Source organism: Typopeltis vanoorti, chromosome 1, assembly GCF_054136105.1.
Source record: "Typopeltis vanoorti isolate ZY-2024b chromosome 1, IOZ_Tvanoo_1.0, whole genome shotgun sequence".
Taxonomy (NCBI): Eukaryota; Metazoa; Arthropoda; class Arachnida; order Uropygi; family Thelyphonidae; genus Typopeltis; species Typopeltis vanoorti.
This window is the reverse complement of record NC_143549.1, coordinates 47,142,179-47,159,382: the sequence shown is the minus strand read 5'-3', so window position 1 is coordinate 47,159,382 and position 17,204 is coordinate 47,142,179. Positions and strand designations below refer to the sequence as shown.

The window sequence follows — 17,204 nt, the reverse complement described above, 5'->3', positions numbered from 1 at the left end:
CACCACAATTCCCGTATAAGCTGTTGGTTCTTCCATTTCTTCAGTGTCACCACCTGGATGGTATACTCTTGCAAAGTGCTCGTTCAGTAATTTTACTATATCAACTGATTCGGTTACCTCCCTACCATCAGCATTCTTTAAAATCATTCTGCCATATACATTTTTTCTTTTACTTGCAACATATCGAAAAAACTGTTTAGGATTCTCTTTAGCCTGCACTGGGCTTTATGCTGTTCATTGTACCTGCAGGTCATCTTTCTCCTTAAATTCTCTCCACGGTTGTTTCTTTTTTTGCAGCTCAAGCTTAATGGTTTTATTCAACCATTTAATCCCTACTTGATTTATTATTTGGACTCTAGGTATACAGTCAGCCATTGCCTCCTGCAAACACTTCTTAACCACCTCCCATGCACTATCAACATCCAGCCCTTGCAGTTTTACATGCTATGACACTGAGCCAATCAAACTCCTAAGCCTGTCATACTTACCAGTCCGATAATTCCACATGTACCCTGTCTTAATTGTAAATTCCACACATTTAGCCACCTCCTAAGTCAAGACCCTATGATCACTCTCACCATTTGGTGGCAACGTAGTCATATTCTTTGCAGCTAAATTCTCAGATGCAATTATTACTAGGGCAAGCACTCTCTGACCCCTAGTATTTTCCATTACATGCTGTCACAGATAGTTATCCCTTAATAACCACATAAAATCCAATTCCTTCCTCCCATGTGTCCTCTCCTCCTTCCAATCAATGTTACCATAGTTAATATCTCCCATAATAATTACCCTCCTTCCACTCATTTCTTCTATTTGCTTATGCATACTGTCACCATCATCTTTTCCATCACCTGGTCTATAGCAGCACCCAATTGTATATTTTGTTCTGCTAGCCTCAATCTCACACCAAATAGTATCAAAAGTGCTCTTTTCTCTATCCTGCAGTTCAACTTCTATTCTCTTTGGCTGCAGCTCATCAGCTATCATCAATAACACTCCTCCCCCCATTTTATTCTCCCTGTTACTCCTGAACACACTATACCCCTCACATTCAATCCCACTAGCTATATCATCTTCAGTCATCCATGTTTCACTAATGCCAATAACCTGTGGTCTGGAAGTGCCAACCAAAGCCAAAAATTCTTCCTTCTTGTTCCTAATACTCCTAGCATTGGTATACATGAATTGCAGAAGTCTGTTAGTCCCATCCCTACTTTGATGCCATATTTGATGCCATCCCTACTTTGATAACTATCCCATTCTGATTTGTTGTCCTACTTTCTCGCTCGGGCATATTGTACTCATTCATACACTCAACTGCCTCCTTAAGGTCTGCATATCCTCCCCCCCCCCTTAATTAATCTAGTTTCCCTGATTCTGCACATCCACTTCATTCAACAGCACTTTTTCAAGTCTCCTTACACCGAATCCATTCAGATGCAAACCATCCATTTTATATAAATCCTTTCACCCATCGAATTCACTCCACACGTCCACAAATTCCACACCACTCCTCCTGCATAACCCGCGCATAAAGTCATTAGCAATTATGGCACTTCTTCTAAATTCTTCACTCTCATATCACGGCAAGACTAACCATCCTAACTCTCTCACTCTTCTCTTTTGCTACCTCAAACAATTCTTTCAGGTTCTCTCTCATAGCCATTTTATCTCCTTTGAAATCATTCGTACCTGCCACCATTATGACTCCATTGTACAAGGCTTTGATCAGACAGCATATGGATTAATTTGGATTACTGTACACATATTTGTATAGAGTAATCCAAATGCATAGTGATGATTTGTTGAAGAGGAAAACTTCAGATATTATTAATTAAGTCAGTTTTTCATCTCTGGAATATAGAGTATGACAGAGAAGACAAGAGAATGCAAATTGCAGAACCTGGTGGATAGAATGAGAAGGGTTGTAAGGGGGATTCTTGATGTAAGTTGATAAGGGGTATTTTACCAGATTAATGCGGATGAGGTTTTTCATAGAATGTCTGGAGATGGTTTGGTGGGAGGATGGGTGAGAACAAGATGCCATTCCTGGAAGCTGTATAAGAGGGTGTGAGCAAGAGGGCTGAGGAGCAGATTTTTTGACACCATGTTTTCAAACATAAAACAAGTATTAAAATAAATGATATAACACGGCAAGTTTCATAAGTCATTAGACATATATTTTATACGAAACTTGTATAAAAGACTAGAAAAAAGGTAATTACATATAGCAGATGTTATCAGAACTTTAAAACCATTACATACAAACAAAGTAACCAGAAAAAAACTATTGTATTAATTACTTTGTATACATTGGAACAATGGTTTGTTATTGCTGTCATGTTCTGTGTGGCATGATGCGTGTCATATCCCAGGTCTGCAGTTGTTAGATTTTGAAGAAAGCAGACCAAACTTGGTTTGAGATTAAACATTAGTATTTATTACGTTTTGTGTGGGGGGGGGGGGGGCATTTTTGCAGCTTTTTTAAACTTTCTTGTAAAACAATTATAATCACCTTCTGTTTCTTGCAGAACTACTCGATGCCCTCTGTTTGTTTAGAAGGCTAATCTTGATTTGTGTTGTCGTCTTCTTTTCTCAACATCGTTTTGTGTGTACAGGCATGTGTATCTCTCCAAACTGACTACATAGCAAATGCACAAAAGCAGTGGATTTTGTAAACTGATTTTTTTCATGGGAGGATGTGGAGGTTTGGGTAGATGTAAAAACCTCAAGATCTTATATAACATTGTAAAAAAAAAAAAAAAACCACTTAATGTTGAAATCATGAAGCAACATTGCAACTGTGTTCTGTAACATTCTTTATACAAGCAGCCAAATAATGCAAACATCATCAGTTATACCTAAGCCAGACACTAGCTTTTAAAGTAAAAGAATCTGGAGCACATTGCTCAAAGCTTCCATATAAAAGTTAGCAATAGGGAAGGATAATGGTGAGCCCATATCTGTGCCTTCTTTTTGCAGGTAAAAAGTATTTTGCTACACAAAATAACCAGAAGGTAGTACATAGGGAAAGAGCATAATGATATCGTGCAGAAATATGCCCATTTTTGTATACACTCTAGATTCCTTTCCTTTAAAACCCAAAGTCTGTGTTAGGTACATAGACAACTTCATTATCTGGCCCCGTGGCTTACAATCAAGAATGTTATAGACAAAGGCAACTTTTCTAAAGTCTGGCTGCCAGACTTTTGACACCTTACTCAGTCACCTGAACAAACAACATAAATTGAAAGTTTTAGTTCTTCCATTTCTAGATGCACTTGTCACCCGTCTTCCTTTCAGCAGTCCTTCCTTCACTGTTTACTGTAAGCCTACAGGTTCTAGCCAACATAATCACATAAACTCTTACCAACACACAATACAAAAACTAACACATAGCACACTAAAAAACAGGGCTTTAAAGATTTGCTCCAATGAGCAAGCACTTAAGCATGAATTAAAAATTATCAGCAATACTTTCCTAAAAAATTGCTACAGCAAAAATACTATCAACAGAATTCTTCATAAAACTGCACCTGATAATAAAAATAAACTAGATTACAATAAAACTATAGCCATTCCATACATTAAAGAAATATGAGATAAAATAAGAGAATACTACACAAATACAACCATAATGCCATTTAAGCCTTCCAAAAAATTAACTTATTTAACTCCACCAAGGATCCCCTTTCTCCACTGGCCTGCTCTGTAGTATACCATATTCAATGCATCTATAACTTGTGTTATATAGGTGAAATTAGAAACACAATTCCTATCCAGAAAAGGGAACGTAAATGACATGTTAAATTTAATAACTATGGTAAATCTGGTCTTTATGATCATATGTTGAATACTCTACATAAAATTAAGTGAAAAGGCAATTGTGAAATTCGAATCAATCACCCTAATCTTTACAATAATTATTATCTGAAAATCCTAGAAAAAGAGGAAGGGATATACCATCAATGAGATGGATGGTGTGTGTGTGTGTGTGTGTGTGTGTGTGTGTGTGTGTGTGTGTGTGTGTGTGTGTGTGTGTGTGTGTGTGTGTGTGTGTATGTATGTGTGGGTGGGTGGGTGGGTGGGTGGGTGGGTGGAGTGACTGATATTCAGAGAGTTGAAACCTCCAGAAAAGAATGCAGCAGGACCACATGGCAAGGACTGGTGTGTGGCACATCACCAAGCATCCGAGTGACCATGCAGCATCTGCGGATATCCTCAGAATATGGATGGCACATATTCTACCTATGTAAACTTTTGTTCTAAGAGTTCATTATAAATTATAATTAGAACTGTAGTACTCCAAGATCTTAGCATTAATATAACAAACACCTATGTTAAATTATTTATTAGGCCACTACTGTTGCTGTGTTTAAAAGATGTTATAAATTTGTTCTAAGACCATGTTATAAAAAATATAGGATATAACTTTAATGTAGTGTTTTTTTTTTTTTTTTTCCATTAGAGATTAAGCCAGTAGAATAATGATTGATCAATTCAGTGTCATTTTGGCATAGTGTTTGAATTGTAATGTGACTTGTCTCTCTCTCTCTCTCTATATATATATATATAATGTGTGTATATTCTAGAGCAGGGGTTTCCCAACCCTATGCCTGCGGGCACCATTGTGCTCGTCAACCAATTTGTGTGTGCCTGCCACTGTTCAACCGTGTGCCGTATAGTTTGAAATAATCACGCAACAATTCATGGCATGCTATGTGACGCATGCGTTAATGACACATGACGAGTATTAAACGCATACAATGTAAAGTAGACGCACATTCGAAGTTGTTCATTCCAGTTTAAGAACTGGAATTTCATCATATTCTTCTAATTATGAAGCACTGGCCAATGAAATGCAATGCCAAAGTTCACACTAACTTACTTATATATATTTAAATTTTTATATAATGTAAACTTTTAAGTAATAAAACATTTGATTATAATGTAAACTTTGTATGTATTCATTTACCAAACGAATTCAAAAAATTTGCTTGAAAAAATAGATGGTGCCCATCGCCCTATCGGTATTTTAGAATGTGCTCTAGGAAACAAAAAGGTTGGGAACCCTTGTTCTAGAGGATGACCTTAAAAGATCGAAATGTCAGGAAATTAAAGTAATTATTCCTAACATTACTAGTCTCCATAATTTATAAAAATGAATGCTGATAACTATGTAATATTAAATGTATATATATTATGTATATATTATGTAACACAACAAACTTGTTTCATGCTATACCACCATCTTTAATTCTTTATAAAAAAAAAAATAATAAACTCATTGCATAATAATCTGTATGCATGAAGTTTGGATTTAATTTCAGTTGAAATATATTTTCATAAACAGATATTGCTGTAGTGTTTGCTCATCATTAAAGCAAAATACAGCTGCTTCAAAATGAGTTATGATAGTGACATCGATCATTATAATGTTATTAGGTCATGTTCAGTATTGTATAACTAGTGTGTTGTTTTAGGCTGAGAAGATAATACCAAGAATGCCATTTGATTTCTTGATATATAATAATAATTAGTCAACATGATTAACACTGTCATTTCATCTCAGGTTATATTATTTTCTAGCAGGAAAATAATATAACTTATGTGATGATGTCAATACTATCGTGCTAATATACATTTCTCTGTTTTCAATATTAAAAGATTTTTAACTGTGTTTATATTTATAGGTTGATGACTGTAGAAGAACTCATAACTATGATCAGTTTATTTGTACTTTTTTATCCATGCTTGCTGAGCAAGGTAAATTAGCTGATCTTGTAGAACAGCAATTGCTTGTAAGACGGCGGCAAGGAATACGAGTGGGAAGGCTACACAAGACAAAGAAGCCAGACAAACGCAGAAAATCCAGACCAAAGAAAAAAAAGTGAGCATATAAAAGCCATGGAATAAACAGAAAAATGCAACATTGTTTTTGTTTTGTTTTTCTCTCATAAATAATGAAATATTAAGTGTGGCATTTATCTTGTCAACTATAATTTTCCAAATGGGTCCATTAAAAATGGCTTTGCACCATTTTTTCCTAACTAGTATGCATTTCTTGATAGGAAATAGAAACTTATTGTAAAATGTAATTTGAAGAATGTTATTGCACATATTCCATCATCAAAGTACCCTTTGATTATTGTTTGAAAAACTTTTACAGAGATAAAATATTACATCGTATGTGTTTATATGTTTGGACTATAAAAATTGTTGAAAGGATGCAATGCTGAAAATAATGTAGAAATTAATTTCTATGAAATATATTCATTGAGTATCCATTTTGAGATGGATATTGCCTTTTGAGAGTAGTGAATATTACTGCAGTCTGTGATTGCACATTAAGAGTCTGTCATTCAGAGTTTTTACAGTAAATGTATTATATTGCACCTGTGGGTTTTATAGATGTCTGTTTGTCCAAATTATTTAGTTAGAAGAAGAATATTAATTTAAAAGTAAATATATATGTAAAAGAAATAGATCATTTATGCAGTTTTCTGCATATTTTCTGCTTACTTGTACATGTTGCACATGTACAAGCATTACATCCAGACATATAATCTGGATATAGTGTTTACTGGAAACTTTGATGAAGAAACTATATTTTGTTCCACTCAGAACTTGCTGCACTGAAAGCATTCCAGTAACTCTTTATAAAGTTTTAGATAGTGATAGATTTGTTAAATTCTTTTATTTGAGATATTCAGTTATTATTCATTCAAATATACAATAACATGGAAGCATCAGTGCACATTTGGTTAATTTGAATTTTCATTAAGAAAATTAAATACATATTATTTGTGCTTTTCTTGCTCTTTCATTCCAAATATATGAATGAGTTAAGAAAGACAGTGAATATGAAGAATATGAGACTCAAATGTTCTGTTTAATTATAATGATAGCTTTGAACTTGCAATAGACTAGGCCAGGGGTTCCCATCCCCTGGATAAGACATGTATAATGCTATACATTATGGCAGGGGTTCCCAACCCTATGCCCGCGGGCACCATGGCGCCCGTTCGACCAATTTGTGTGTGCCCGCCGCTGTTCAACCGTGTGCCGTATAGTTTGAAATAATCACGCAATAATTCATGGCATGCTATATGATGCATGCGTTAATGACGCATGACGAGTATTAAACGCATACAATGTAAAGTAGACGCACATTCGAAGTTGTTCATTCCAGTTTAAGAACTGGAATATCAGCATATTCTCCTAATTATGAAGCACTGGCCAATGAAATGCAATGCAAAAGATCACACTAACTTACATATATATATTTAAATTTTTATATAATGTAAACTTTTAAGTAATAAAACATTTGATTATAATGTAAACTTTGTATATATTCATTTAACAAAAGAATTCAAAAAATTTGCTTGAAAAAATAGATGGTGCCTGTTGCCCTACCGGTATTTTAGAATGTGCTCTAGGAACAAAAAGATTGGGAACCCCTGGATTAGGCTGTTACTGTGCACAATGATGGATCTTTTTAAAAAAGCAAATATACTATGAAAGCTTCCTTTTTTTTTCTTTTTCTTTTTTTTTTAAACATGAAAACTAGTTTTGCAAATCAGCAGCATTACTTTCTCTTATTATATACAAAGAGAAGTATATATAATAATTATAAGGAAAAACAATAAGCAAGAAAAAGAAGAAATGAATATTGTGAAAATGGAAATTATGATCTAGAGAGTAATGTCCACTATAAAATTGGAACACTTAAATTACTGTAAAGCTTATAAAAATAGAATATGGATAGAATATCAGACTTCGGCTCTAACAAAATTGAAAGTTCATTTCCATGGAATCAATTTGATTCCTTGAAATAGTGATGTGCAAACTATGCAAGTTACGTGACTCTTTTTTTATCTCTGTACTTTTATTTTCCCCACCTTCTCATTTACTTATATTAATTTCATTTCATTAGCAGCTGACAGTATTCTAATAGGCTAGGCTGTTAAAAAAATATAAGAACTGTTGATATTAACTGACAGGATTGATGAACTTAAATGACACTTAACCTTGAAAAAATGAAATTCTCATTAGCCATCAAAAGGCTGCAGTTTGTCAAGGCTGTGCTTTATTTACCTTGTCATTACCACAAATGATTGCTGCACTGCTACTTTCCGTTTTTGGACTCCTAAAATTCACATTTGAGAAAAAGGGTTATATCAAAACTCTTTGTGTACTCTTGACTTAATGTGATTAAAACTGTATTCTAAACTATAGAGTGTAAACTATATGAAGAAATGGTGAATCCAGAAAGATTTAATTTAAGGTATAACTATATTAGAATTCTGAATAAGTAGTCTTTATAGGCATTGCTTCTTTTTCCTCACAGAATTGCATTTGATGAACTTGATATATTACTATACTTACCCTAATTTTTAGTAAGAAAAATGTGACTGCATGCAAGGGGGGAATTACACATATCATGTTCACAACATACGAGGGAGGGTTTGAAAAGTTTTGATAAATCCCTAGAACAAAAATTAAGTAATTTTATGTCTTCTTATATGTCCTAAAAGAAAAAGAACATTATTACAATTTGATGAAACATGGAGATAATTAATTAATTAATTACTGTGTGATGATACAGCGTAAGTTCGCTTTACGGAAATGTATGTATGGCACCATCTCAGTCCTCCCCAATTTTATCCGGGCTCCGGAACCGGCATAGCTGACGAATCAGGCCTATGGCTGAGTAAGTATCCCTGACTGTAATCCATGTGTGTCCACGACCAGTTTGCCTGCTTGCATGATGAAAACCCCCAGATAAACTGTGGGAAAAAACCCTGCTTTCCACGCCAAAGACCGGGTAACTTGGCTATGGCTGAGGAAGATTCTCAAGCTCCTCACATCGTCGATCGCCGATGGGAATCGAACCTATGACACTCCTTCCTCAGGCATATGGTTGTGAAGTGCAAAAGCCACTAGGCTAACCGTGCAGACAACATGGAGATTAAAGGGTTTTAAGATATGTTCTTTCTTGTGGTTATATCAGTTGCTTTTATATAATTCTTGTTCTGGGTGTTTATCAGAACTTTTCATTCCCCCCTCCCCCATATATAAGAGAAGAGAGAGTGAGTTATGTTTGATAGAAGTCAAAATGCATAAAATTAACTTACTTTGCTTGTGAAATTGTTCTCTGCTGTTATATAGATCCTTAAAAATTATTTTTATATATAATGAAAATTCCTTATTACATAATTTACTATGTAAATATAATTTGTATATAGTTTACATTTGGGGCATTTTTTTTTTTTTTCCAAGTTTTTTTTTCTAGCACAGTTCAAAATGTAGTTTGATTGCTAGGAGAATCTGTAACATTCATATTCATGCATCAACGGTTTGTTTATTCTTTTCATATATTGGGATTTTCATAAAGACTGTTTAGATAAAATAGTTTTTTTTTTTTTTGCTACCACCTGCTCCTATTTTCTGCTCCTGTTTCCTGATGATTTTCACTGAAAACAGTGATATTTTGGTTTGGCTTTATTTTTATATATGCCTTGTGTTTTGTAGAATGTATTGTCATAGAATAAGTGTTCAAATCTGCATTTTTAACAATTAAAAATCTGAATCTGTTTTAAATTGTTGAATCTTGCAGTTGCTTAAAAAATCTGGTTCCTCCCCTATATATATTATATATAATTTATAATATAAATAATATAATTTAGACCAGTTATAATTCATTTAAATATGATATTTTAAGAAAAATCAAAAGAAAAAAAACGATAAACTAAAAATACTTGGCCTGATAAGATGCACCATTATACATGTAGTGATAAATTTTAATAAAACTCCTCCTCATCCGTCTAGGACTGGTTTACTGGTGTATTAATGTAGCCTTAATAAAACTACTTCACTTCAAATTACAGTACCATAAATGATCTAAAATTTGTTATAGTTAAATAAAGCCAGTCTAGAACATTTTATTCTTGCACCATAATGCACTATCTCATAATATGGATTGTTTTTTTTATATAAAATTCCAAGTCTGCACATCACAAATAGCTTACAGAGGAATAAGTGCTATTATTATCATTTCCTTCATATTTTTTATTTTCATTAGTTTTGCTTTTCATTTTAATAAGTTGAATCTTGGCAATCCTGACATTTTATTATATGTGAGAATCTGCTATATCCGAATATCTGAGTTATAGTGATCTTTGAAACCAACTGCACTTATGATCTTCAGCTATAATCATTTGTTCATATGTTGCAGTTATCTCAGATTTAATTTCAAGTTTAAAATTTTCTTATTCATATCAGTATCTTTAGAATAATGTATAACCCTATTAATATAACTCCCATGAATTAGCTGTTTGCCCTTGAGAATGTGGAACCATAAGCTTTTACTGACTGTCTTAACAGCACACTCCCTGGGGTACATATCAGTAATTTGATGGTGATTATAGTTTTGTTTGTTTGTTTGTTTTTTTTTTCATATAATTCACATATTAAACTGGTGCATTTATTGAAGCCTTTCATAAATAAAACTTTTACTGAAAGTAAAACCTGTATATAATTCATATTATCAGACGTAAAAACAAAAATACCATTGACTTAAAAAAATAGATTATAGAAATTAAATTTAATAAAAAGATATATCATCAACACCTGTGAGTCAGGCAACCATATTATTTGTTTATTCAATTATCATGTCTTTTTTAACACCTGAATTTTTTTTTTCTTCTTTTGTGTTAAGATTTCAGGTATTTTTATAGAATTTGATATCATTGACATAAATCTTAGTTTTTAAATTGCTGTGAACACCCAGAACCATTGCATAAGAAAAAATTGCTAATTTTGCTTCATATCATGAAGTAACATTGTTGCCAGAAAACTTAATTGATGGGCACAATAAATAGTTATTACAAAGACAAAATCCCAACAGTATACCATGTAGTAAAATACAGCATAGTGATTCTTTTATAGATTGTTAGGACAATTCTGTTGTAACGAACATATTATGTTCTGTAAATTATATTTACCCTTGTGGAATAGCTTCCAGTAGTAGCAGTAGTAATAACTGTTGATACGAAAGTGATTTTATTACATTTCTGTTAACAGCTTCTAAATTTACCAGTACTTCATAATTCTTTAATATAACCAGCTTCTACCCTTGGCAAGTTAACTGTAGCAAGTATGTATAACTATTCTAGTTAATTCAAAAGAATCTAGAAGGCATGGGAGAATATAATGAAAATTTAGGAAAGCTATGTGTTAAAATAACACATAGCTAAACAGAAGTCGTGAGAAGACTTTAGAAAGAATATAGAAGATGAATTACACAGGTGGCACGTTCTTTTTTTCCTGCTATTGAAAAAGCTTACAAATGGAGTTAAAAACGTTTTTAAAAAAATCATAAATGATAAAGGTTACATGAAATCTGAAGAGAGATATCAAAAGGCAGCTAAAGTGGATGCTTGAAGTAAAGCTTACTTAGTACCCATGTGAAAACATGGAAATTGCATTTTCTGCAAATATTTTCATAGTCACTATTCATTGGAATTGTCATCAGTAATTTTTCCTGCACACACACATACACACTTCTAAACCTATTAAAGCATGCTAAAGCAGCTATTTTAATGTCTCTTTGGTTCAACTCATATTTCATAAAACTAGTGCTTATGAAATTGGGAGCTTTTCCTATGAGTAGTAAGTCCTCACTAACATTGTTGTTAGTACTCAATAACTTTTTTTTTTTTTGTTAACATGAATGGTGACTAAATGCTTATCATATATTACTCTTTTTTTAAATTGATACAATATTTATTATTTTGGTAATTCACACTTCTGTTGTAGCACGGCACTTAAAAGCAATCTCTATTTATGTGTATAAGACCATATCCAAAAATAAATCGGTTAAGTTATTAATATGGGTAATACATTAATTAATCGTTGCTTTTTTCTAAACTAATTAATTGCATAAGTATAAGCCAGCAATGCAGAGTATCTTCACCTACAATCACAGTTTAGCATCACATTTCTTTTCCAAATAAACTTGTATATAAATGGCATTAGCTTTTTCTGCAGTTAGGGACATTTTGATAAGTCACTTGCTGTTTGAAAATTGCTTCCCAAGTGGTGTTGGCGCAGCGATGCCAAAAATCCAAACTTAATTAGCAGTTATATTCTAATAAAGTGGTATAACAGTGTAAATGAATTATGGAAATAAATTCTGAAGGAGGAGGGCTGGTCAGTCTAAAGTGCATTTCATCTGGAATACATCATCTTTCTTCATTTTGCAGTTTTTGCTTAGTAATCGTCCTAATTTTTCCTTATCCTCATGCCTTCTCTTTTATTTTGCCCCCTGTCTACAAACTGTTAAATTTACCTTAAATTTAATGAATGGAGAACAATATAGGTGAAGTTCATGAGCAAAATAAAGAAACTGGTCACCAACAATGAGTCATGGGGCTCCATGAAGGAGGCAGAATATCTACCACCAATACAGATTTTTTTATATAACTAATGTGTACTATAGTCAATCATATTTATATATATAAACTTTATCAAGTATTTATTTATTAAACAATTTCTAGAATCCTTTGTGTGTGTGTGTGTGTGTGTGTGTGTGTGTGTGTGTGTGTGTGTGTGTGTGTGTGTGTGTGTGTGTGTGTGTGTGTGTGTGTGTGTGTGTGTGTGTAAAATTTACATTTAATTATAATACTTTTTCTTAGCATTGAAGAAACTATACCATATATTAATAGAAGTAGTGTATCTTTGTTCAGGTATTAATAATAAACAATTTGTGTATTAGTAATTCAGCTTTTCATGACTCTTGCTCAAAATTCTTTTCTTATCTTCAAAAAATTAAATTTGTAGTTCTCGCATTTTTTATATATTTGTATGGAATGAAATTATGTATCCTTATTCTGTGCTGTGAGTATTTCCATTGTTATTGGTTTAGATATTTGTTGATTAGGTGTAGAAGAGTTAAGATTAATCTAATCATGATTTTCTTATTTTTGATGTACTTGTTAAAATTCAATGAAATTATGTAATCTTATTCTGTGCTGTGAGTATTTCCACATTAAATCTTCACTTAAATGATTTGATCTTTTGCTGGGATAAATTTTGATTAAACTTCATGTTAATAGTAGTTTAATCCATTAAAACTATAAAGTTGTTATTATATTGAAGCCCACTTATAAATTTTGTGAACAACAGACTTTTAACAAAAAATTGAGTCAACTTTGTTATTAAGTCTATGTCTGGAATACATTGGGTTTCATGCTGACCCTCAACACAGCCATTTTAAATATTCATTTAAGCAAACACAAATTAAGGTGTGAGTTTGATAATTGTTGATATTTTATGATTTAAACATCATTTGAGTATATGCCTAAAAAATCATTAAACATTTAATATTTTATTTTTTTAATGTATACACATACTAGACCTAAGGCAATTTTAATAACACCAATATAAAAATTAGTTACTGTTTAAGACTTTTCAGATATTGATCGAACTCATAGGATAATTGTAATGCTGAAATGAACCTTGACATGTAAAGATAAGGAAGTCATTTTGCCTCTTTACAAAGCCTTGATAAGACCTTACCTGGAGTAATGTGTACAGGTCTGGTCTCCTAGTGATTCTGATACAGTGGAGAGAGAGAAAGAGTGCAAAGGAGAGTGTTAAAAATTATATCAGGATTGTGGAATGCTGATTATGATGACAGATTGAGAATTTGTAGACTGAAGATACTAGCTAACAGGAGAAAGAGTAGGTGCTAATTGTGGCTTATTTTGTAAGTCTCAGTAGAATTTTTCATTTTATGGAGGGTAGGGAAACAAGAGGACATCTTGGAAGTTGAGAATGAATGCCATTAATAAGGGGTGAGAGCTAGAATTCTCTCTCATGCAGTGTACTTATGGTGCATGATTAAAATGGATTATTTAATTTTACATTAATTAAATATATATTAGCAACAATAAATATTAATAAATAATAAAGTTGTTAAATAATAATTATTATTATTATTTAACAACTTTCCAGTCTTCCAACAGTCAGTTTCATGACTGATCTGGTTACATTACTTTGCATATCACAGTGCTCCCAAGCTGAAATATTTGATGAGAATCATCCACTTATAATGCAATATTATTAAGCTCTAGTTCTTATTTGCAATCATTTCAGCTTATGCTTTGAATTTCCTGATGTAGATGTTATATGAGATGTAATGCATCTTGTGATATTTATTTCTACTATGGAATGATAAACATTCATGCCTGGAAAGCTAAAAAAAATATATTTTATGCATCCACGTTTATTCCTTAAAATGTTCACCTATCCTAATTTGTTTCTGAATGGCTGTCTGGCTTATATATATATATATATATATATATATATATATATATATATATATAAATTTTACTGTATATATATATATATATATATATAAATTTTACTGTATATATATATATATATACATACAAATTTTACTGTGTGTGTATATATATATATATATGTATATACACAGCAAAATTTGTTCAAAGCATAATCACAAGGGACCAAATATATTTTTCACATTGGCCAAGTTTCTGCATTATACAAAATTGCAAAAAAATTTAAAATCATGTTACACGGTACATACCTGTTTATGAGTGAAAATCGGCACCACTGGCTCTTGTAAGTAGGTGATACTTGTAGACCTATGTTATTAAAATAATAGTAATAATAGCATATTATTCAAGCATTAATGCTCTATTACACTGCACATTATTTCCAGTATACAGCTCATTGAGGTTTCTTCCACAGATTCAACAAAGAAACTTGTTTCCCCTTTTTTGTGATCATGTCTTTTTGAATGCAGTCCTTAACTGTATACAATAGTTCAAGAAGGCTGGAAGAGTTTGAATCAATTGCAAACTGCATTACTTCACTGATGCAATAAAGGGCCTATTCATGTGTACAAATTTTCTTTGAAATATCCTGTTCTCTGGCTGCTGCTTCTCCTCCTCCACATAAAACAAAAATGTGGAGGAGGAAGAGGAGAAGAAGCAGCCAGAAAACAGGATATTTCAACAAAAATTTGTACACATGAACAGGCCCTTTATTGCATCAGTGAAGTAATGCAGTTTGCAATTGATTCAAACTCTTCCAGCCTTCTTGAACTATTGTATACAGTTAAGGACTGCATTCAAAAAGACATGATCACAAAAAAATGGAAACAAGTTTCTTTGTTGGATCTGTAGAAGAAATCTCAATGAGTTGTATACTGGAAACATGCAATGTGCAGTGTAATAGAGCATTATGTATTTCTTATCGCTAGTTGAGCTATAGCAGATTCAAAGCTGTAATGTGTGGCTAGATGGTCATCACTCCGAACAAAGTTCTCTGTATCACAGAAAAAATTTTTTCCTCGGCAGAGATTGAATATTGCAGCAATGTTTTCACTCGCCTTCTCCAAATTATCTGCCACATCACTTTCCCCAAACCCAGCTTTAGCAAAACACTTTTTTACTGTTTCTGCTTTAATTTTCTTCACTGCCAACCCGATCCATTTCACAGCATTCAGAACCAATACAGATCTTGCTAATACGTAAGAGCTATCAGCTTCTTCTACGTTCGAAATCAGAGATTGCATCAGAAATTGTCTGTATGTGATTTGAATGTGTAAATAACACCCATATATCCATGGGCTGTAATACACTTGTCGCATTTTCTGGGAACCAGGCGGTTTTCACATTTGAAAGTGTTACCTTTGGGTGGCAGGTAGCGTTGTCAAGAAAAGGGATGACATTTCTATTTTCCTTCTTCATTTTTGCATTAGACATGTTTAACCACTCTTCCATTGTAGCTGCAGTCATCCAAGCTTTTTTATTGTTTCTCCAAATTACTGGTAAATTAATAATTTTCAGGTTCTTGAAACATCTTGGTTTTGCTGCTTTTCCAATCATGAGAAAAGTATACCCCCAGTACACTTTTCTCTCTTAACCGCGAGTGATTTTGTTGGTAATGCCCAAAAAAACAATCCTGTTTTTGTCCACGTTGTAAATGTTTTTAGGTTCATATGGTGAAATCAATTCTAGCAGTTTTGGTTTCCACTCACTCACTACACTTTCATCCACATCTTTAGATTCCCCACAGACTTAGTTCCACACAATATTGTGCCTCTTCTTAAAACTATCTAACCATCCTGTAGACACCTTAAACTGATCATTCCCGAGAGATTTGGCTACTGCGAGAGCTTCACTTTTGACCATCGGACTGGATGTGTGAATGTTTTTTGATCTTGCATTCGTGAACCACTCCCACACTACCTCATTGCCGGTTACCTTTGCCTTCCTCTTCATTCGACCATTTCCTTGCAGCCACTCATTCATTATTTTATCCTTTTGTTTAAGTGTGTTGTATACTTACGTTTGCCACACTTAAACTACATCATTACTTCCCGTACGAGAGTTTATCCTTTTCTTTAGCTTCAATGACTTTGTCTTTTTCGTTTAGCGACAACGCCATGTACGATTTAGCCATGGTGCAAAAAATTAAGTGATTTGTTTGTTGAAATTCGGGTTACTGAAATGTTTGGACTTACTGGAAAGTGACCAACATTAATTCTCAAACGAAACAGTCAAAGCAACACAAGTGCCAAAATCTAATAAATATAGGTGTTGTAAAATGATGTCTCTTGTTCTCTTGTATATCTTTATGCACTATTACTTTTACTTATTTTTCTTTTACTTTAATTTCTCTGTATACTCTATTTTACTTTATGCTCTATTTACTTTACTTGCTTTATTACTCTATACTCTATTTCTTACTTTACTCTTTACCTAAATTACTACTGGTTACCTAACCTCTAATACCTTGGGAACCTTGGAAAATTTATTTAATGTTTTGATTGCGCCACCAAGATTCCCCTTTTTAGGCATTAAATATAATTAAGGTCACCTGTAGTATCTCTCTAAATCTGTCTCAGGCTTTATTGACAATCGTGGCTACTCTTATTTAACTTTGCATACAAGTTTGCATTTTTTTTAGAAACAGTGCATTGAATTAAGGATCAGTGAATACACATTCTTTAGCATAACAAACATATTTATTAAACTAGGATATATTAATACAGTTTCTTAAATGAATTGGCTCTTCAGAAAATTAAAAGCTAAGAATTATAGTCTCATGCAATATACACAGATTAAAATACACAGCAATACTATCATATACCAATCTATAAT

At 32.8% G+C, this 17,204-nt stretch overlaps 1 protein-coding gene across 4 annotated transcripts in view; it reads left to right on the top strand.

Annotated features, from left to right (window-relative positions):
• The window catches only part of caly (ubiquitin carboxyl-terminal hydrolase calypso), a 237,532-nt gene extending 230,784 nt beyond the window's left edge, over window positions 1-6,748 (top strand). For 2 of the 4 annotated variants that reach the window (XM_090416009.1, XM_090416000.1), the window contains exon 11: window positions 5,697-6,748. In XM_090416009.1, the coding sequence (XP_090272135.1) occupies window positions 5,697-5,897 (201 nt within the window). In that variant the 3' untranslated portion in view covers window positions 5,898-6,748. Of the gene's footprint in view, window positions 1-2,534; window positions 2,640-5,012; window positions 5,109-5,696 lie in introns of those variants that run through there. The other 2 variants (XM_090416026.1, XM_090416017.1) reach the window with 2 other exon arrangements.
• The last annotated feature ends 10,456 nt before the right edge of the window (window positions 6,749-17,204 follow it).